This window comes from Plasmodium inui, assembly GCF_000524495.1.
Source record: "Plasmodium inui San Antonio 1 unplaced genomic scaffold supercont1.6, whole genome shotgun sequence".
Classification (NCBI taxonomy): domain Eukaryota; phylum Apicomplexa; class Aconoidasida; order Haemosporida; family Plasmodiidae; genus Plasmodium; species Plasmodium inui.
Window position 1 is genome coordinate 65,278 of NW_008481840.1, and position 21,751 is coordinate 87,028.

The window sequence follows — 21,751 nt, forward strand, 5'->3', positions numbered from 1 at the left end:
TTTTTTTTTTCGCGATTTGCAAAATGGGGATTACACAGACAAATAGAGAAACCTCTCCGTGTGCAACGAACGCAAAGGATTTGCAGTTTAGTCACCAAGCGAGTTCGTCATTGTGATAATTCGGCCTCTCACGAGTGAAGCGATACTCCAAAGGTGTCATAACGATGATAGGATTATGCTTTTGTGTAATCCAAGCGAGAGAGGAAATTTCAAGTTGAACGCTGTGAGCAGCTGATTTGAAAGGGTGTCATATTTTTTTATTCTCCAGGATTTTTTTTTTTTTTCCCCGCGCGGGGTGGACAAACGGGCTTCTTTACCTGGACAAGAGGGATGGTGATTATTTTTTAATCTCATCGCGTGTTCTTTGTGTTGCCGTTTTGTTTTTTTTTCGCAAGGGAAGAGGAAAGTCGCCTGGAGAGCACTTTCACGCGTGGGGTTACACATTTGTTTTCTTTTTTTTTGTTCCAAGGTGGCGGGTCATCAGATCATTGCATTAGGGCGCTGGCCCACACGGAGGACTGCGCCTGTTTTTTCGCTACGAGTTTTACCATCTCGCCTGCTACCCTTTTACCACCTCGTCTGGCACCCCTTTTTGGTGGACACACCCCCAGGGGAAGAAGCGCAAAGGGGTGTGCCTCCCCCAACTGTCTCGCCACACCCGTTCAGGGAAGAAGAAGAAATCTGCTTCGTTGCTTACAACACCTACCTGGGTCAGCCAACCATCTCTGTACATACTGCCGCAAGCACCACTACCCCTCACAGAAAAAAAAAATGGAATTTAACCTATCTGTTTAATGCTATGCATAGAACATTTCGAGTATTTTTTTTTTTTTCTCTCTTGTGAGAAAAAAGGGAAAATGGGAAATGCACACCACCCTTGAGCGTATGCTCTCACCAACGTAAGAATGTGCGTTCGCATAAATGCCTCTTTGTCCTTTTCGCGGACGTGAGTTGTTCCAATGCTGATAAAAGGTGTGGGGCTCCCTTTACATTGATGTTGACGTTGATGTTGATGTTTTTTTTTTCTTTTCATTTTATTCTTTTAATATACACCTCTGCACACAGGCGAAGGAGTAGCATCATTAGACAGTGGGGGGGGGTGAGTAAACCCAAAAAAACGAGGGGGCCATTTTTTTTCTGAAGAACTGTTAATCGTTGTGCGGTGCTGGAGAGGTTGCCCGCTCTGCCCCTTCACTTGTGCAACCGTTAAAGGGAAGAAAAGGAAAAGGAAGAAGAAAAAGAAAAAAGATGAGAAAAGTGAAATATGCAAAAAGAATTTTCTTTTTCTTCATTTTCTTTTTCTTCTTCCTCTTTTTCTTCCTTTTCTTCTTCTTCCCAGCATCATAACCACTGCTCAATCGAGGGGAAGAACAAAAATGGGCTACACTTCATTCTGCATATCCTCTGGTGTTACTGGCATGGCGCGTGTGTTGCCACCTGGTGGCAGTGGTGATGGCATAGGCGTCACAAGGAGGGGACGTTAATGGGGAACCCCCCCAGGTGAATGCAAAGGAGGAGCGTTCATACAGAGGATGTAAAAAGAAAAAATTCTCCTCTATCGTCTTTCTTCTTTTTTTTCTTCCTCCTCTGGCTCTTCTTTTTTTTTCCTTTTCTGGAGGCTCCATTGCTCCCCCACTCCCACACACTCAGCATGCGCGTCGAATCGATTCGACATGGTCGCCCTGCCTACGCGAATCACGTCGCTTTGATTAAAGAAAAAGGAGCAACGCCTGGTTGCAGTGATAGCAGGAACAACGGAGCACTATGTGATGTGACACGAAAAACACTGCACGCGTCGTCCCCTCGGGGAGCTGTGGAAGAGAGGCCATGTATCACCCCCCCCCTGAAATTTCGACGTTGGGACATATGTCTCCCAAACGTTGCACTTAATAATGATGAATACGATGGAGGGTCTGTATGGGAGGAGAGGGCGCCACTGTAGTGCATCCTTCCGCCCTATTCTGCCGTTATGCGATGTTCTTCTAAAAACGCATGAGCATGCATGACCGAATCAGCGTTGCCATCTGTGCAGCCGCCTATGCCTGCATCTGTGCCCGCGCCAACAGTGCGCATTTAAGTGTGCATACCCACATGCACGTTCCAGAGTGCGCCGAGAGTGCCCCTTCTTGCAAAACTGAAAAGTCGAACGCAGCTTCGGTGAGAGGCACATCACCACACTGTATATTTACACGCCCTCGTATTATCAGGAGGACACATGCATGGATGGCATGCGTTTCTTCGTGGCCACTTCCCCCCAATGTCAGTCGAGCCTTAGTCTCTGTTCTGTTGTCAATCTGCCTGCACTCGTTCGTTGCCTGACTGTCGGATGCTTAAGTGTTTCTGCTGAGTTGTGCTGTTAATTGCAGAGGTTTTCTCAGGTGTGCGGAATTTTTTTTTTTTCTTTCTTTTTAACTGACTGTTACACATGAGGTCAGGAGAAGTCTGTGATGCCTCATGTGTCATTTTACGTTACTTTTTCTTTTTTTCTTTTTTTTTTTTTTTTTTTTTATAAGAAGGCAAAGTTGTCGTGAGTGAATCAACACCTTCTAAGAGACCTACAAGTGATTTTTTTTTCTTTTTTTTTGTTTTTTCTTTCTATTCTTTAACTTTTCTCAGAGAGTACGCTCCTTTAAGTCGCCCTTGCAGATGTGTGGACGCACTTATGTTAGCATCTCTGCCAGGACGATGTCCCTGTTCGAGTTCCTTCGGTGGTGTTCGCTTGCTCGTTTGAGAACATCCCCCTTTGAGTATCCTCCTCCCTCGCGTTAAAAGCTTTTGGGTGTGCCACTCGCACATCTCCTTGTGGTTGCCACGCCCTCCCTTTGCCGCTTTCCACTGTGCCCACCCCCAGCAGAAGCTGCATGTCCCCTTGGCCAACGCGAGAGAACTGAGTAGGTGTCCCACTCGGGTAGTCCCTCCGATCCTCTCTCCACAGAAAAGAAAAAAATAAAACAAAAAAGCAAAGCATGTCAAAAAGACAGACTATTTCAAAAAAACAGATCCACTGAAGCGGCGAGTTCGAAGAGAATGCACCCAACATAGGGAAGTTCCTGTACGTCTCCACTCGAACAGGTGTTGTCTTTCTTCCTATATGTATGTACCCCCCCCGAACGAGTGGCAAGTCGAAGGGTTGTCACTGTTTCGACCCCCCCTTTAACCGTACTACGAGCATATCTCAGCTGTCTCTCTCCCCTTCACGGAGTCCTGTCTTGTCCAGTTTTTTTTTTCCCCCAAACGCGTTTGCGCAGGTATATTGTGCGTGCACGTCTGTATGCTTCTTCACACCGCTCGCAGTTGCACCTCCGCTTATCTGCTACAACATCCATGTTGCCATTAAGTGATCTCTCCTGTGCACACCCTGATGTGCAATTATCCCCTCGCGAGCTACGCGGCTGAGGGTTGCCTCCGCCAATGTGCCCTACTGCACCTATCACCTTACTCCCTGCAGGGTATGTTCCTCCGGAGAGTATCCCTCCCGAATTGTACACCTCTGACCACCCCCACGCCAAAATGGTAGATGGGGTTTTAAAATTGAACATTCTCGAAAATGACCTGAAGGAAAGTACCGGAAGCCTCAGCGTAAGTGACTAAGCAGTTCGTCTCAGCCTCAGTATGTTTCCCCGTTGAGTTGTGTCCACACTGGAAGTCATTCCATTTGATATGTGCCACTCCACTTGCCGTTCCCCCATTCCACTACTCATTGCAGCGGTACTACGATGGGAAAGGGGACGCACCCAAAATGAACAAGAATCTTTTCCTCAATCTGAATGTTCCCATTCCAGCTCTGAATTATATCATCAACGAGAGCAAAAACTACGTTTCTGGGCATGCCAACTATCAGCGATGGAGCCAAGAGACCTTCCGGCACTCCAAGAACCTCCTGGATATCATCATGCGCATTTCTCTGCATCGGAGGGCACGTACCGGAGAGGTGGGACGGGAGAAATGGCCCAGTGGTGCTGCAACCACGGGTCAAGTGATCCAACACACCTGAGTAGATGCGTCGATTCGTAGCGGCCTACCTGCGTATCAGCCTCTCTGCTTACCTGCACGTACATCTTTCTGCACCTTACATACATGGATGCTTTCCCTTCCCCCACAGGGACGGCGCACTGGAGAGAGAGCACCACCAACTGAGGGGAGGAAGCAAAGGGAGCAGCCAAAAGGGGAAGAAGTAACGGAACAAGCGGGGCAAAATGGACAATCGGGACGAAATGGACAAACTGCACAAAACGGACAAGCAGAGCTAAACCCACAGACCGCACAAAACGGACAAGCCGTCTCCCTCCTGCGGGAAACGCAGAGAAGGGTTGAGCATGCCCACGACGGGGACCCCACCGTAGCACAGGAAAACAGTATGAAAGGGCAAAAAGAAGTGGAAAGGCTAAAGTATTACCCGGGATTCTGCAGACAGCTAGGAGCCAAAGGAAGGAGATGCATGTTGGAACTCATCCGGAGAGTATACAGAGAGAAGACCTCCACTTGCAAAAACATTTTGACTCACAAATTGAAACCACCCGCGTGTATCTCAAACCTTCCTTTCTTCAATATCAACATGTTGTGGAAGCTCTCCTACGAATTTGGTGTTTTTGAAGAGGCTCTAAAGATCCACAGGATTTATGGACAGAGTGCCGGGACGTTCAATGAGCTTTTAAATGGGAGCTACTCCATGCCGAGTTGCTCCAACTGTGAGGGAGAAGCAGAGAGGGGAGCCGACGGAGGTGTGCCCAGGATGGGCCACGAGGGGGGAGGAGCAGCAGAAGTAAAAAGGGAGCTCAGCGAAGAGAAAAGAAGTGGGAGTGCACCAATTGGAAGCGACGAACCAAGTGGAAGGGGCGAAGCGCATAATGGGAGCAGCATCAACGGAGAGCACAGTCGAGCGGGGCGGAAAAGAAAACGACAAGAGTGCCCACAGGGCGAAGGGAAATATAACTGCAGCAGGGGAAGCTCACAAAGGTGTGAAAGAGTACCCCCGAGACAAGGTGCGAAGAAGGTGCCACTGCTCAGTTCGGGGGCAAAGGTGCCAGACGGGAGAAGGCTCCCCGTCAACTCCGTCAAATGGACCAATTGGTGCGGTCCAGAAAGGGAGGTGAGCCAAGGTGTCTACCCCCAATTCGGGTCTGCTTCCCTCGCGGAGGGGAGAAGCGGACAGGGGGGAAGCTCACAAGGGAGAGACACACAAGGAAAAGACATACAACGGGGTGCCCCCCCAAAGGGCATGACAGACGGGCCCCCTAACTATCACACTTTACCGAGTGGAACCATTACAAATGGAGCGAACCCAAGAGGAACAGAAAAAAAGGAAAACATCATCATCAGTGGTAATAATAACCACATGGAGAAAACCCTGCCCAATTTTCTCTTCAATGACAACTGCGAATCGTGCCGGATGAACAGGGCTTATAGCAGAGGGGGATTCCTAAAGGGGAGCCACAATGAGAAGGAGGAAGAGAAGCAGCAGGAGGAGGAGGAGACGGAGTCGCACAGCGAGCCAATGAAGACGTACGAAATAGAGAACCATTTGAAGGTAGACTCCGTTGAGAAATTACTCTCCCACTTTGTCCACATCAGCAATGCAATACTGCTTCACCTTCAGAAAAATAAAGGCATCTCTCTGCCGAAGTCACAATACAATCTGCTGAGTGACCACTGCTTGTTGTTAATCCCGATAAAGCAACAGAAGAGAAGAAAGAGGGAAAGTAGCAATGCACATAAAGGGAAGGAACCAAATACACGTAAAAGAAAAGAACCAAATGCAAATAGAGGAAACAAACCAGATGCACAACGGAGAGTTCAGCGCCAGCGTGATCAGGGGAGAGAACAAATGAAAACCGATCGAATCCTCCACGAGGTGGGTATGTGTCATAGTGAGAGAGGAAACTCGATAGGATATAGACTCGCGGAACAGACAAATGAAGAGAGCAGCTCGACTCAGTTCGGTAACTTTCCCACGTCAGACATCTCCATGAAGGAGAGTTTGCCACCGGGACAATGCAAAACTGCCAAATGGGGAAGGAAACAATGTTGTTCACTTGCATGGGCGAAGAGGAAGAAGCTGACAAATGACATGGTCAGCGGCATAACCAACGGGATGATCCCCGACATGCTAGCAAAAAACGAACCCTTCGAGCCAATCGGGGGGGACTACAGAAAGTTGCCCCCCTCAGCGGAGATCCCAGAACGGATCACGTCCCTACGGGAGGACAACGGTTTGTCCGCCAACTGGGGAAGCTGCATCAACCGCGAGAGTGACACGGGAAAAACGACAAACAAGAGGAGAAACCCAAGTGACGCACACAGGGGACGCAGCGAAAATGACACCACCACCCCATTAACCACTCCTTACAATAAATCATAAAACAGTACATCAAGGAAAAGAAGGACAGCACGATTATGCTGCAGAACTAAATTAGGTACTACGAGAAGCACGTTCTTAACTGCCTGAAAAATAAAAAAAAATTTGCAAGAAAAAGATGAACACTCCAGAGAAGTGCACAAACTGAGGAACAACATGGACGACATAAGAGTTGAGACGAAGGACCTAATCAATTTCTTTACGACAGAGGAAAGTCCAAAGAGAGGGGAGCTACCAAGCCCCTTCTTTGTAGTGAAGATTCCAAGGGGCGCTTCGCCAAAAGCTGGAGTAAACATAAACATCCCGTGAACTGCGCAGATAGTGGCGATTTGAGCCAACTGGGCTATGCTAGGGGCGCACCGTTGCGTGTCGCACGGGGGGGGAGGCAGCAGAAGTAGGACGCATGCATTATGCTGATTGTTACTCCGCCTCAGACTGTGACTGCGACCGCGACTGCCAGTGTGGTCGACTTTTTGATCGCCACTGTAATGGCGCGCAAGCGATGTACACCCCTTCGAGCGCAAAAAAAAACCCGTCAATCTCTTTTAAAACAATACACGCAAAATGGACGCCTGGAGGCTGCTCCGTGGAGAGGCCTTCACGTGTTGTGGCAGCTATACATACCTTTCACGTTTCCTTGGTGAAAGAAATTAGTGCCGTTATGTCGCATTATAGGGAAAGGGTTTATGTACACTTAGCAACAGAGGTACATAAAATGCATATGGCCGTTCGTGGACACACTTTCGAAAAATAGTTGTTCTTTTTCTTTCTCTCTCTCCTTTTTTTTTTCCTTTTCCCTTCCGCTTCACATCTTTGCAGTGCCACGCATCGTCAGTCTAGTTGCAGACAGCACGGGCCACTCAGCTCATCCTTTCACGTGCATGGACATGGGCCGACGTGTATAGACTTACACATTACGAGGTGCACTTGGTGGCCATCGAAACGGTGATGTTTCCTGTCCTCGTGCCGCGGGTCAAGTCTTAACAAAAAAAAAAAGCGGCACACGGCAAATGGCACGTCAGACAGCACGGGGTGCGCGTCACACGGCTCTCTCCACCGTGCTGTACACACGTCGGGCATCAGGGAAAGGATGCTTAAAATGCGAAAGGAGGCAACAGATTAGTGCGCAGAACTTTTCTCCGGTACGGACCACCTGAGAGGAATGGGCAACGGGGGGAGAAAGAGGTCACACAAGTATAGAAGTGCAGAAGTGAAAAACACACGTATGTTTCCAGCGACGCTGCTATGCTTGGCAATTAAAATAGGCGCATCTCCGTTTGGGGAGCCCCACGTCTCCACTTTGCACATTTGCGCCACTCTGCGTCACTCTCCGCCATCTTTTGCTATCTCATTTTTCCTACATGAAGTCCGTAAAAAAAAACGGGAAACATATCACACAGGTAATTATGAACGGGGAAAACATGTCCAGCCTAACGTCCACCTGGGGGAAGAAAAGGGGAAGGAGAGCGAGTCAGCATGGGGGGTCAAATGGCAGTGAGCTAGCCAAAATGGGGAAAAGAAAAAAAAAAATCCCAAATAATATGACCCATTCATATTTTTTTCGCAACACGTTCATATTTTTTTCCCAACTTGTTCCTCATTTTTTGCAACGCTCTCAGAACTCTTTACAACGCTTCCACACCATTCCCACACCGCTCCCACGCCTTACATATTGGGCCAATTTGTATCTCCTGGGGGGCAGGGGGACCTTCATCCCGTTGTACAAGTAGTGCGTGAGGAAGTTCCTGTTTTGCGGATTTTCTGAAAAATCTTTCTGCGCCAGCATAAATGAGTAGCTGCTGTTGTAGTCGAACTTCCGGTCGGCCCTCTTGATTCCTTTTATGTCTAATGGCTTCAGGTAAGGGCAGTACTTAAAGTGGATGTTGCCTTTGTCCAGATGTTCCCCCACGGTGTGCCCTTCCAGCTGGTCACTCACATGGTTACAGGCCAAATTCTTCTGCTTGTTCGTGTTAAACTTTAGTATGTTTCCGAGCACCTGCAAAAAGGGAATTCATTGTTGCAGGGGTCAGGTGTGTCCGCTGAAAGGGGTGTGTTTTCCACTTCTGCGTGTTCACTCCCCCGTCCACTTCTCCTCCTGCACAGGTATGTATGTGTTTTCTTTTTTTTTCCTTACCTTGTGATTAAAAACGGCAGGAATGGAGCCATTCGATTTTCTCAAAAGGTTCAGTGACGTCGCCATTTGTTCTATCTCTCCGTTTGGGTGCGACAACGCAGGGATGAACACGTGCGTGTATACCTTGCCTGCGCTGCTACGTTTGCGACGCTTGATTAATACAGAGCAAAAGAGCGTAGTTATGGAAGGCACCTCCGAACACACAACATGTCACGTCCCCGCTGCAGCGTAAAGCGTGGGAATCAACCGATCAAATTGCTAAACTTGAGGAGTCTTCACGCGTAACTACGTACGTTTAAGTGTACTCATATCTGTATGCATGGATATATTTTTTGTTCATGCCCAAGTCTGTCGATTCGAACAAGCGGGCGCAGCCTGTTACTCTTTTGTAACTCTCCCTTGCTGTGTTAAGAAGCAATTATTTTACCCTGCCGAATTGGAAAAAAAAAATACTCTATAAGATAAAGAAACATGTTTATCCTTTTCGCCAAAGGAAGATTTTTTTTTTTTTTTTTTGCAAAACTGAGATGGTAAACGGATAGGCACATGAAATTTCCGCAGTGCACAGGGGGGGGAAAATGATGTGCGTCACGAGGGGAAGAGAAATTCGCCCTGCTTGCTAAATGACGCATATAATGTTGCCAGATCGTTAAGCAAGTAAAGCGAAAGTGGGTTTTTTTTTCCGTTCGTTTCGTTTACTTTTTTTTCTTTTTTCTGGGGGGCGACTGTATAGCATGATGAGCACATTTAACGGCGAGTCGCGCTTACCAGCAGAGGCAGTCCTACTTAAAAAAAAAAACAAGAGGATAGTAGGTACGAACCCGACTTGGCAGACGTCGACGATTGGAGGATAGAAGCATAAGAGTATGCCCTTAGATGTACATGCGGCCATAGGAGAACCCGCTTCGACCACGCGACTAGCTCGATCTAACACGGAAAGGAACCTACAATGGGTGAAGAGGGTGGCATTGACCACGTGCGTATGAAACGGTAGGGAAAAGACTTACCAGCCCAGGCGGCTCGGCAACTAGCGCGAGACCTTTCACCTATCTGGCTAGCTATCCATTTGCCCTTCTATCTATCTGTTTATCTACCTATTTTTTTTTTCTTCTTTTTTTTTTTCTTTTCTGTGCTGCCCCCCCAAGAGTTGACCTGTACGCGTCCTTCCCAAATGAGGGGTACATATCCAGCATAGATCTGCTTAACAACTTAATCGCGACGACGAACACGAAGAATGTGATACAGATTTACGATGTGAACGAAAAAAGGGAAAAACTAACATACAGCATTGAAGACATAGTAATTAATGACGTGAAGTTAGTGAGAAGCGGTTTGCAGGAGAGTGCCGACTCGATCACAGATTGCCAAGTGAACGAATGTCTCTTCAGTGCATACGAGAAGAAGAAAAAGTGCAAAATATATCATTTCCATTTGTTGCACAAGAAGGTGATACACGTGTTTGAATTTTTCAGCGAAATTGTCGACAACAGCTTTGTCTTACACCCAGACACGCACATCTTCATCGTCGCGTTGAGGAGTAAAGAACTGGTAGTTACACACATAAGGGATCAAGCTACTCTCTACAGGACCAGTGTAAACAGTGAACAGTGCGTAACTAGCTATAACAAGACGGGGATTATCTACGCCTACACTGTGAGGACAAATGAGATTTACCTATGTAGCTGTTTTGGGGATGATTACAACGATGAATTCTTTGCAAATTTTGACGTTACAAAACTTACGGCAAATAATAATGTCTGCACACACATCGACTTTTCATTTGATGAAAAGAAAATGCTCCTAGCAACACAGAACGGTTTTATTTACACTTTGGACGCCTACACAGGGGATGTGCTTTACTCGTATAGCTTCCTCTACGAGAGCAGCTCTCCGCTGGCCTCGCCCGTTTTACCTTCCTACCCGATTTATTCGTTCGACTCGAATTATGTGCTCTCCGGTGAGGCCCCATGTGCGATGTGCAAGCGGTGGGGAAGCGTTAAGTGCAAGTGTTGTGTGGAAGCGTCGTGTGGAAGCGTTGTGTGTGTCGTTTTCTGACCTCTCCGTTTTGTGACCTCTCCGTTTAGAGGATGCTCCCCTTTGGAACCACCTCGGGGAACCCCTTGACCCCTCTATCGCAACAGCGTTGCGGAGTATATTCAACGACGCCACCCCACACCATGGTCACACCTTCACTGCGACCGTTCTTTCCCCCTTTCATGAAGGAGGAAGAGATGGGAACCTCCACGTCTGGGACATAAAGGGAAACCCCGTGTGCAAGAAAAAAATTGACAACCACGTTCTGTTTGTAAAATGGGTGTACAACCGAGTAGCGTTTGTAACGAGTAAGTTATTCGCGCCGCTTCCCCCGCGAGGAGAGCCTCTTTTTTTTTTCATTTCCTTACGTGTGTGTGATTATGCCTGATGGTAATAATTTTTCCACGCCGTGGCCCCACTTTGTGTGTTCATTCCCTTTTGTCGCCTTCCGCAGCTAGCAATTACCTCCTAATTTGGCAGATACCGCAGGACAATTAGGGAAGACAAAAGAGGGCATGTGCCCTGTGGAGGGAATACGCCGCCTGGCACAAAGGAATTCCAAGCAGAATGGGAAATTCGCACGAACATGTTTTTGTTGCCCTGGTTTGAAGCTCACTATTTGCACTACTTTTTAGCTGACTCTTTTGTAGCACCTTTTAGCTAACTCTTTTGCACCATTTTTTAGATATTTACCTGACCTTTTTTTTTTTTTCTATTTTTACCTGACCTTTTTTTTTTTTTCCAACTTTTGGCTGACTCCTTCCGTCCCACCAATTCGCAATTCCCGTGGACACAACCCCTGTGTGTGTGTCTTCATTTGAACCGTTTTAACACTAGTTAGCAGGAGCTATCCCCATTTTGTGCCTCCTCCAATTGAAGGCCCCGTAAATCTGATGAAGCGGTTCACGAGGGCAATTTTTGCGCCCATTTTTTTAGCATCCGCCTCCCCCGTGCTGGGGTGATACGAATGCAGACAAACGACAGCGTTCGAAACTTCGCGGCGGACATCCAGAAAATCAGAACATGGAAACGCATATATGAGAAGAAGATTGAGCTGTTTCACTTGAAGAAGTTGATTCAGCAAGAAATGGCAACAACAGCAGCAGCGTCACCGGGCATCGCGAAACAGACGGAGGGCGAAGAAGGAAGAAGCAAAACGGACGGGAAGAGCTTCAATACGGACCTGAAGGAAACGACGCCGACCAGTGTCAACGCAGGTATAAGCAAACTGTCCTTTTTTCTAACCACACCTTTATCGTACGATAACTATTTTAATTTGAAAAAGACTGAAAAGAATGGCACGAAAGTGTGTAGGAAGGAAAGGGGAAAACTTCTAACCACAAAGGAGTGTGCGCTGCCTGCAAAGGGTGCACAGAATGTTCCCCTAAAGAGTCAGCAGAAGGGTGAAAAACCAAATGGCAGAGGCGCCCAGTGGGAGACAGAAAAGAAAGAGGAGGGACGTTCTAAAAGTGCCACTCAAAAGCACCACATCACTTCGCATGCTGGTAGTAGCTACCCTGGGGGGAGAAACAAAGCAGATGATTCGGGGCAGTCCCGGAAAAGGGACAAAAATGGCCAAAATAGCCGAAATAGCCAAAATAGCCAAAACAGCCAAGTGAATTACAACCTGTCGAGCAGCACCAGAGGGGCACTTTCCCCTATTATTACTACACTCTCTCTTGAAAAAAAGAAAAACTATTTTACCTGCATGAGCAAACAGCTTGATGGTTACATAAAGGAACAGGTAAAGAAAGGAGTGCCTGATCACTTGAGAGGATTCGTATGGCAGATCTTAGTACAGTCATATGAATACAGAAAAGAGAATAACGTGACAGAAAAGAATCAGGAAAAGGAAGGAGGTATCAATACCTACCAATATTACCTAAGTATAACTAACCAATACGAAACTGCAATCAAGAAAGACATGAACAGGACATACCCGAAACACATTTTATTTAAAAATAATTATGAACAAGGTCAGCAAATACTTTTTAATGTTCTAAAGGCTTACAGTAATTACAACACAAGTTTGGGTTACTGTCAAGGAATGGCATTCATCGTGGCCACCTTTGTTCTTTACATGAATGAAGAGGATGCTTTCTATATATTGATCGCTCTGATAGAGAAGTACCATCTGAATGATCTCTTCTCCTCCGATATGTCATTGCTAAATGAGGATTTGTTTATCCTAGATAAACTGCTACTTCTGTTTTTCCCTAAGATTTACTTCCATCTGAGGAAGGAAAACGTACACACGAGCATGTTTGCTTCCCAGTGGTTTGTCACTCTCTTCTCCTACAGCATTAGCATCGTGTACGTAGTTAGGATTTGGGATTTTTTCTTCATTTATAGTCACTCCTTTTTATTTAAGGTGGCTCTGGCGTATTTTAAGCTACAGGAGGAGGCCATACTCCGTGAATCCTTTGAGGGGATCCTGAACAGGCTAAAGGTCCTGTCTAGGCACGTGGAGCTGGACTTGCTGATCGATACAGCTCTGGGGCTGGACTTACCCCAAGCCACCATTGCACGGCTCTCGGCAGAGTACCGCGCGGGGAGCGGCAAAGCGGTAAGGCGCTATCACGGAGATGCGGTGATGGAGGGAGGCCTTCCCACCGTGCCGTCACAGGTCCAGAAAGTCGTCGGAGAAGTCGTCCACGGGAAGATGGAACTCTTCCATGAAGAAGGAGATGAACTCTTCGAGGAGGGAGGAATGACGTAAAGTGAGTGGAACGTTCTAATATTGTGTAGGAGGAGTGGCATAATTCGGACCATCTAGGTGCACATCCAGTTTTGGGAGCCTCCGTCCCATTTCGCCACTTCGGCGCCCCTTTCCCCACGGTGATCTCCTTACCGTCGACGGTCCAGACGTACTTCCTCGCGGCGTCGCTATAGAAATGGGGCAACATGGCGAAGTTCTTTTTAATGTTTTCGTTTTTGTCGAAGATTCCCTGGCTCTCTGTGGTGTTCTTCACGAGACAGCAGAACTGCAGAGTGGTTATGTACAGCTCCCAGACCTGCGCGGAGGGTGCAGAGGGTGCAGAGATGGGTGGAGAAGACGGAAGGTTAATTGGGTATCAGTGTAGCTTCGTAGAAGACGGTGAAGAAGGGGTAGATAGCAATGGAGACGGGCAGAATCCATGGGTTGTTTTGGCGTCCATGGAGACGCCGTCATTATTATTCACTTGTGGGTGTGCGCGCTCGCGTTTCGACTTGTCTATCTACACTTGTGTGCAGCCGGTGTTCCCACCTCTTCCACGTAGTTCGGCTCTCCCGAGAGGGCCGCAGCATTGGGCTGTTCCTTAGTGTACTCAAAGAAGGCGAAGTCGTCCGTCACGCTCTTCTTGTTCAGTTCGCTGAAATATAAGATTTGCACCCCGGATAGATTTTTCACCCCGTTTAGCTGTCTGATAAAAGAAAAGACATTTTTCGTCTCCAAACATTCCAGCAGCATGATGGAGTGAACGTGTAGAAAGATACACACACCGGTGATGGCTCTCTTGTAATCCTTCTCGAGTACGCTCAGCAGATGCTCCTTCAGACGATTCCTGCTACTTGCTTCCTTCGATGTTTGGAAGAGGATCAATACTCTAGTGCAAGCCTTCTCTTCCCTTAACTTTTTTTTAAATACCTTCAGCAACGGGATGTTGTTTTTTTCTTTTTCACTGTCGAGACTGTAGTCCGTTTCGATGTTGATAAAGGTCTCCCGAAATTCGTTTGCATTTTTGCACTCCTTGAAGAGGATGTTTTTGTTCGTGACGGCGGTCGCTCCCTCGTCATGTTTTTTCTTCGCCAGGAGCACCGTCCTTTTGCCTTCACTCATGTTGCACGGGTTAAAAGGGTTAAAAGGGTTAAGAAGGTTAAGAAGGTTAAGAAGCCTTATGCTTCTTGTGCCCTGGTTGAGAAGCCTTATGCTTGTGGTGCACAGAACGTATGAACCCCGGTGAGCCTCTCAGCCGCTCAGGTCTTGTTTGGCATTTCCTCCAGCCCAAGGGGGGAAAAAATCCAACAACCCGTCTGCAGTTGCGCAGAAGCGGACACACACAGGGTTAGCAGTACACACGGTTAAGAGGACACACGTGGAGGTGTTCTTATCCACGTGGCGCCCTTCCTCTCCACTTGACCGATGTACTAATTATGATACAGCGCTTCGCACAGGGGGAGAGACGGCGCGTCTTTTTTTAAAGGCAATAAAATTTGCTGCTCCACACTGCCGCTTAGGATTGCCGCTTGGCATCACATCGCCTCTCCCAAATCGCGTCCCATTCGAGTGACACTTCACACATTTCATCCAAGTTGGGAGTCGTAAAATTAATTAAAAAAAAAAAAAAAAAAAAAAAAGGCAAAGGGGGGGAAAAGCCCTTTGAAAAAAAGGGGGAAAGGAAAAAAGGGGGGGCTTCAAAAAAAAAAAAAAAAAAAAAAGAGGACGAGAAGGAGTATGGGAAAAAAAAAACACACGCAGTTAGCAGCATGGAGAAGCCTCTAAACAGGGGCCGGTTAACATTACTTCTTTTTGGCGACGTGGCGCGAAGGAAGCCGAGTCAACAGTTTTTCTTCGCTACCTCAGCTGCCTAGACAAGCGAAGACGAGGTTGCCCATAGAGGAGCAACAGCTCGTCCGTAAATTTTCACACCGATGGAGCGGTGGAGCGATAGAGCAGCAGAGCGACGAATCAGCAGCGCGACAGAGCGAGGCACTCAACGAAGGACTTCTGCAGCATCCTCGGAGATAGATGCCTAGATCCCATTCTGCTCATAGAGATCCCTGATGATGGGCCTGACGTGCACGTCGTACGTGGCTTGGTCTACCTTAGTCATTCGAATGACCCTCCCTTCATACTTCCGATTGGACATATTTACGATGCTGCTATCCACGGAGGCAGCGTTTTCAAACTCAATGACGACATCTCCAACACTGAAGGGAGTCATCTGTGCATACTTGGGTGTTATTAAAATGGCGTTAATGATTATTCCCTGGGAATGGAACCCATCTTTGATGTCTTCCAAGATGGATGAATAATCTTCGCTGTTAACTGACTCTTCTGAGACGATTTCTAGCACACGTAGGTACTTGGTCTGGAGGTTACTCTGGTTGTCTAGCCCGGGGTCGTGTGCCTCCCTGAGCACGGATGGAGGGGTGCCCCCCGGTGGAGGCGGCGGCTTCCCGTACAGGTTTCCCACGCCGCTAGTTACTCCGCTAGCTACTCCTCCCACGCCGCTAACCCCCGCAACGTTCTGAAGAATCGAAGGCTGATTACTCTTCATCACGTTGGTGGAGTAGTCGTTGGGTCTGGAGACCTTCAGAGCTACCCCCCTGCAAAGCATACCATCCATCGTCAAGGCTCTTTCCGTTTCCTCCACAGTGGAAAACTCAACAAACCCATAGTTGCCCTTGTCTTTGGCAAACCAGACATAAAGAACAGGATTGATTTTCTCGTCATTACAAAACTTCCTTTTTTTCATTTCATCCCAGACAGTCTCCTGGAACTCGTTTTCGGATAATCCTAGATGGAGAGGCAGATTACCAAAATAGAGTCGTCTCAATTTCCTTGTAGAATTCATTACTGCAGGATCTAGATGGGAGGTAGACGACTGGTTTGTTTTGGCTACCCACTGGAACCCATCCCAGAAAACGCTCGTCGTTTCGTGTCCTTCCATGTCAGCTAGTTTTTTAAATCCTCCTGCTTTTTTAATGCATTCTGCCTGTAATTTCCTTCTTCGCCTCTCTCTCGATCTGGACCGCTCATGGGAGGAGGACAAATTGGGGTTGAGCCTACTGTACTTCCTTTTCCTTTCATCCCTATCACGTCTTCCTCTCCTGTCTCTGTGCTCCCGCCTTTCTCGTCGATCCCTCCTGTCCCGGCTGTCGCTTCGATCGCGATAATCTCTTTCGTCCCGATGCCCGCGTTCTAGCCGCTCATCACGCACATCACGCAAATCGCGTTCCCCTCTCCTGGCCCGCCACCTCGCCTCGTCCGTTGAATTGTCTTCACTCCGCTTTGCGTATGAGTCTCTAGACGGGTGGTTGCTGCCTGAGCTCCTGTCTCTGCGTCCTCTTCCATCCATATGATATCTGTCCCCACCTCCGTGATTCTCCATCGAGTTCCGTCTCGCTCTATAGGAGTGGGACCTACTTCTGCGTCCTCTTGGCGAGTCGTGTTTCCCCCGTGGGTACCTGCGAGTTTGGGTTCATGTGTTGATGTGTTGCGGTGTTTATGTGTTGAGGTGGATGAACTGTGCATGGGGGAAGCAATTCGTAGGTGTGACCTCTGCTAGGGGGGGGAAGTCTCCCTTTGAGCGCTGAGAACCCGTTCTGTTCGTCCAGCAGCCATCTTGCCATCTCCCTCTCAGATGGGCAGCACGTCCCCCCCGCATATGACTGACGTGAGGAGAAGTTCTCCTGTGCAGCGCAACGCAGCGATTATTATGTTGTTTGCTTCCTCACCTTTCCACTTCTCTGTCATCATTGGAGCCTCTCCTGCTATGGTCGCTTCCATCGTATGCATACTTAGATCCCCTCCTTCTGCTCCCCTCAACCTCCATTTGGTTCATTGGAGGGAAAAATAAAGCAAGCAAAGGGGGAACGCGGTATCGCTGTATCGCTATATGGCTGTACCCACCTATCGCGGCTGCGCAGTTGCGCGGCGAAGTGACGAATCGGGAGGAGCCACTAAACGGCCAGCGATGTCGCGGAAATGCAGTGAGGGCATTAATCGGTGGAACAGTAGGGGAAAAGAAAAAAAGAAAGAAAGAAAAAAAGAAAGAGAAAAAAAAAAAAAAACTTATACTTCCTTTCCGTAGTTCCAATTCAGTGGCAGTCTCCGTTTTTTTGCAAAAAAGCAAAAAGATTGTAAAAAACGTTCCGGGGGGAGGGGGGCCGAAATTTCACGACCGCGGTGGGATGCTGCCGAGAGATAATAAAATGTATCGTCTATTATCTTTGGCCAACATCCTCCTCTGAGAGCTACTCACAGCGAAGTGACTTGCCTGTAAAGCTGAGCACGTCCCCCCCGCCGCCCCACGCTCCACGGAGGTTTCTCTGATAAACTTACTGACTCTTATTAATGTGAAGTAACGACAGATGATGCCTATTCTTCGATCTCTTCGGACATGATGGGAAAGTGCCCACAATGGAGAGGGGGGTAAATTATATAGATACCTTCAAACGGAGTGTTATAACTATGTTAGTATTATTTCGTATGACCAGTTTTGGAAAAAGTGATCCGCCTGTTGGTACGATGGAAGTGCCTCACGAAAGGGTTCCTCTGCGTCGCATCTAAGGTGTTTTTTTTTCTTCTTCCAATGAATGGATTTTCAGGAAAAAAAAAAAAAAGTTGCGCCCCCTTAAATATTTTTTTCGCGTCGACTGGGGGATGATTTCCCATGGATGAATCGCTAAAAGATTAGGGGAGGCAGTCGATGGCGAAACACGACGGTGTGACGACTAACTGGTAGGAGCGATCCAACCCAGTTGCATTAGAGAAAAAGGAATCGGTAGATGTGTTCAGTCCAGATATGCATTTATCAGTATACCATACACCTGGTGTGTCACCTATGGGGGGATGCATTTTTAATGCCTCCAAGTTGGGGCACCCAAACAGAGGGGGTGCAAGCGGAGGAAAAGAAAAAAAAAAAAAGGGAAAATGTCTTCTCTTTTCTTCTTCCCCTCCCGCCTTTCCAAGTCCAGGGCGACACTTCCTATGCATACTTACACGTGCACATTTTTTTTTCTCCTTTTTTTGATAATTAAATGGACGCTGGTGAAGTTTGAAAGAGGATTGAGGAGGCAGTGAAAACGGCTTGCTTCCAACAAAGGTTACGTAATGATATGTATTGAAAAAAAGTCAGATAAAATAAAATAAAAAAACACATTGCAAAAGTGGAGCCAAAAAGAACAAACAGACAGGCTCAGGAAGAAGACAAACTTGCGCCATATGTGTGTGGGGTTCTCATATGGCGGAGGGACTCCCCCAAAAAAACAAATTGTAGGAGCCCTTTTTTTTATTTTATTTTATTATTTTTTTTTTCGCATCGCTAGGAGATAAATAGAGGTAAGGTTTCCTTCTCGAAGATGCCATTTCTTTCAATGACGCTGTTTTCCTTCACGATGCAGTCGACAAGCTGGGGGGTTAAAGGGAAAATAAGAGGCAATTATCGAGTGAGCGGTAGCGGCCACCCGCTTTGTATGTGGGGATGCTTCTTGTCCGCATCGCTGTGCGCAGATACCGCTGCTACGCCAAGGGAGGGCACTCCTACAGAAGAGAGGACGCCACTAGCATTCATCTGTACCGCGCGCTACCTACCTTGCAGTTATCCTCGATGACAACATTTTTGCAGAGGATGCAATTCTGTATGTGGCAGTTCTCACTGATGATTATGTTATCCATGAAAATGCTTCTATTAACGGAGGAGTTTTTTTTTATCGTTACGTTTTTTCCTACGTGGAGGGAGCAGAAGAAGTGGGGTTGCGCATCAGTCATAGGTGGAGTGTACCACTGCAGGGGTAGGACTCTTCCCAAGAGGCTACTCTTCCTCAGGGGTAGACTTCCCAAAGGGGGTCCTCTTCGCAGGGGCACTTACCCAGGACGGACTTTTTCAGAATGACATTCTCCTCGTGCTCAAAGTGGCTACTTATTATGCAGTCCTTGTACTAAAAGATCACGCGGGGCCAAAAAAGGAGGAAGTCAAATTGAATTAGAGAAAACGGAAGGGGGCGGAACAGAGCCAAACGGAATGGAGTGTAATGGCGAATTGCAGCAGTGCGCACCGTACACACGCTGTTCACCACACCGTGGGGACGAAAACCTACCGACTGGTTCTTGTCACTCATTAGGAAGAAGCAGTAGGGGGGCAGAACGTTCTTCAGCTGCTCGTGTCTGGAGACGCAGAACTGGGGAGGCGAAGTTACGTGGGTTGACAAATGGGTTCTCAAATGGGTTGCCATGCACACAGGTATGGAAGGACAAAAATACACAGATAGATGTGCATCCTAACATGGCGATCGCGCAACGATGCGGGAACGATGCGGAGGAGGCGCCATGAGGTATAGCCCTATCCTCTGGCAACGCCCTCACTCAAGCTTACCAGCATGTTGGCCTTGATAAAGTTGGGTAGGGTGTTGATCCGCTGGCAGAAGCCATTGGACTTGGGCTGCACGTAGCAGACGACACTCTCTATGTTCTCCTGCTGCGAGAGGGGAAGGTAAGCGGTGATGGGGAAGATAATCCGTGTTGAGTAGGCTCAGCTGGGATGGGAAGCCGTTACATAGGATGTGTCTTCCCATTGGCTATGTTTTTTTTTTCTTTTTCTTCCCCGCGGAAGGGGCCATTACCTGGTCGAGTGGTTCACTTGGCGCGGTGGCGCCCTCCTTTTGTTCCGACTCGTCCTTGTCCTCTCCTCCTTCGTACTCATTGATGAGCGTTTTGTACATATTAAATCTGAATTCTGACTTGGCGTAATACTCTGCGGTGGGAGAAAGAGACAGAGCGGGGTGATGGGAAGGAAGCAGCAGTGGAGAGTCGTGCACATGGCGATGTTCCCCCTCAAGTGAGCAACACGAGGGTGTGTACGTGTCTATGTGTGTGTAGATGTGTCTGGGGAGGGGCTCTAAAATGGGTCGTTCCCAGACGGAGGGGGTTTTCTCCTCCCTACCTGCTGCCCTACGTGTGTTCTGAATTTTTATCAAATAGGGTATCAGGTCGTACTATAGGGGAGAAAAAAAAGTTGCGGTGAGGGGTGCCATAGGGGCGGTAGAAGGTGCGTCGCGCATCCCATGGCTACTCGGGTTGCTACTCGCTCCGGGCATCTCGTTGCTACACGCTACGCACATCGCGCTGCCACTCCCCCCACCTTAATGCTGGTGAAGGCGCTCTTGCGCTCCATGATGTCCAGGACGTAGTTTTTAAAAATGTAGACGTGGCTATCCAGGAGATCCGTCTTCAAGATGAAATTCCGATGGGCCATCAAATTGATTTTACTTATCTTCAGCCTCCCACTCTGCTTCATAGAGAGGGAATCCTTTATACTGACCACTTTGCTGTTTTTGTCGATACACACCCAGATTTTATTCTCCAAATTTAGTAACTCATCGTTCCTTTTTTGTTTCTTCTTCTCGTTGTCTGTGTGGTTCTCTTCCAGGAGGAGCAGCGCGCAGATGGCGTTTTCACCCCGAAATAGGTCTGCAGGGGGGGAGAGAGCGAGAGGAGGGGTGAAGAAAATGCCCCAAAGCAAAATGCAACCGATGGGTACAGCAGTGCATCGGCTAAGAAGAAAGCGAAGCGAAACTACTCGCCACTCCAGCCAGGGAATAAAACTTTACTTGCTAGGGAATGGAAATCGACAAATCCAAGGATATCACAGTTGACGATGATGAAGTCGGACTGGCAAAGGGAGAAAAGAAAAACGATTCATAAGAAGGGGAAGAAAAACAGATTAATAGAACAGATTAACAGAACAGATTAATAAAAAAGGGAAGAAAAAAAATGAGAGCGTGTTCGTGGAGCGCTCATAAGGGGGGGGTGCTTCACGCCAACGTACAGGGCGCATCACTTAACGGTGCTTAGTACTGCTCCACACGGCCTACCTTTATCTTGTGGCGCATCTGCAGCAGGCATTGCACCGGCCCCAGCTCCTCGTTGTTGCTGGAGGTGTATGGCTCCACGTCGATGCAGTAGCTGTCTAGGCTTTTCTTGTCGTCTATTCGGTAATTTTCCGGGAATGCCTCATTGACGTAAGCCACCATCTCATCGTAGTATCTGCTATTCACGACGATAGTGATATATTTTAATCTCTGCTCAATTAGGTTCCTCAGAATGAAGTATATCATGCATCGATTACTTATCTTGATCAGCCCCTTGCATGTCCCTTCACAGAGCTCACTCGCAAAGTGATTCTCATCATTCGTCAAAATGATCACTTGAAATTCAACGAAGGTACCTGCTGGTACTTTCGGGCTGCTCGGGGGTGCCGACTGCATTGCAGTTACTAGGGAGGAGGAGAAGAAGGAAGAAGCAAGAAGGAAGGGGAAGCAGGGGAAAGCCAAGCAAACCAAAGCAGAGAAGGGACGGGGCAGGAAGAGGTCAGGCCCTAAAGGCCAAGAATGCCAAAAATGTATGCAATGCAGTAGAGGTATCCTCACGATGGTGGAAAAAAAAAGAAAAAAAGAAACAGAAACAGATCAGAGCAGACTACAGCACAGCATAGCACATCCCATCACATCGCATCACACCGCGT

The 21,751-nt window shown here is 47.8% G+C and overlaps 7 protein-coding genes across 7 annotated transcripts; 3 read left to right on the top strand and 4 right to left on the bottom strand.

Moving 5' to 3' along the window:
• Positions 1–3,510: 3,510 nt before the first annotated feature.
• C922_01756 (hypothetical protein) lies at positions 3,511–6,358 on the top strand (the record flags this gene model as incomplete). The annotated part of the gene is made up of 3 exons (XM_008817359.1): positions 3,511–3,579; positions 3,707–3,931; positions 4,103–6,358. 3 exons carry the CDS (start codon positions 3,511–3,513, stop codon positions 6,356–6,358), a joined length of 2,550 nt encoding a protein of 849 aa, XP_008815581.1.
• Positions 6,359–7,970: 1,612 nt separating this feature from the next.
• On the bottom strand, positions 7,971–8,555 carry C922_01757 (hypothetical protein; the record flags this gene model as incomplete). The annotated part of the gene is made up of 2 exons (XM_008817360.1): positions 7,971–8,351; positions 8,490–8,555. 2 exons carry the CDS (start codon positions 8,553–8,555, stop codon positions 7,971–7,973), a joined length of 447 nt encoding a protein of 148 aa, XP_008815582.1.
• An 883-nt stretch (positions 8,556–9,438) lies between these two features.
• C922_01758 (hypothetical protein) lies at positions 9,439–11,021 on the top strand (the record flags this gene model as incomplete). Its single annotated transcript, XM_008817361.1, has 4 exons — positions 9,439–9,479; positions 9,635–10,446; positions 10,712–10,831; positions 10,978–11,021. 4 exons carry the CDS (start codon positions 9,439–9,441, stop codon positions 11,019–11,021), a joined length of 1,017 nt encoding a protein of 338 aa, XP_008815583.1.
• A 469-nt stretch (positions 11,022–11,490) lies between these two features.
• C922_01759 (hypothetical protein) lies at positions 11,491–13,242 on the top strand (the record flags this gene model as incomplete). Its single annotated transcript, XM_008817362.1, has 1 exon — positions 11,491–13,242. One exon carries the CDS (start codon positions 11,491–11,493, stop codon positions 13,240–13,242), a length of 1,752 nt encoding a protein of 583 aa, XP_008815584.1.
• A 15-nt stretch (positions 13,243–13,257) lies between these two features.
• C922_01760 (hypothetical protein) lies at positions 13,258–14,343 on the bottom strand (the record flags this gene model as incomplete). The annotated part of the gene is made up of 3 exons (XM_008817363.1): positions 13,258–13,295; positions 13,375–13,537; positions 13,771–14,343. 3 exons carry the CDS (start codon positions 14,341–14,343, stop codon positions 13,258–13,260), a joined length of 774 nt encoding a protein of 257 aa, XP_008815585.1.
• Positions 14,344–15,256: 913 nt separating this feature from the next.
• C922_01761 (hypothetical protein) lies at positions 15,257–17,062 on the bottom strand (the record flags this gene model as incomplete). Its single annotated transcript, XM_008817364.1, has 2 exons — positions 15,257–16,694; positions 16,965–17,062. 2 exons carry the CDS (start codon positions 17,060–17,062, stop codon positions 15,257–15,259), a joined length of 1,536 nt encoding a protein of 511 aa, XP_008815586.1.
• A 1,491-nt stretch (positions 17,063–18,553) lies between these two features.
• C922_01762 (translation initiation factor eIF-2B subunit gamma) lies at positions 18,554–21,494 on the bottom strand (the record flags this gene model as incomplete). Its single annotated transcript, XM_008817365.1, has 10 exons — positions 18,554–18,640; positions 18,823–18,956; positions 19,100–19,169; positions 19,329–19,409; positions 19,604–19,705; positions 19,851–19,981; positions 20,171–20,222; positions 20,369–20,697; positions 20,838–20,898; positions 21,102–21,494. 10 exons carry the CDS (start codon positions 21,492–21,494, stop codon positions 18,554–18,556), a joined length of 1,440 nt encoding a protein of 479 aa, XP_008815587.1.
• Between the last annotated feature and the right edge of the window lie 257 nt (positions 21,495–21,751).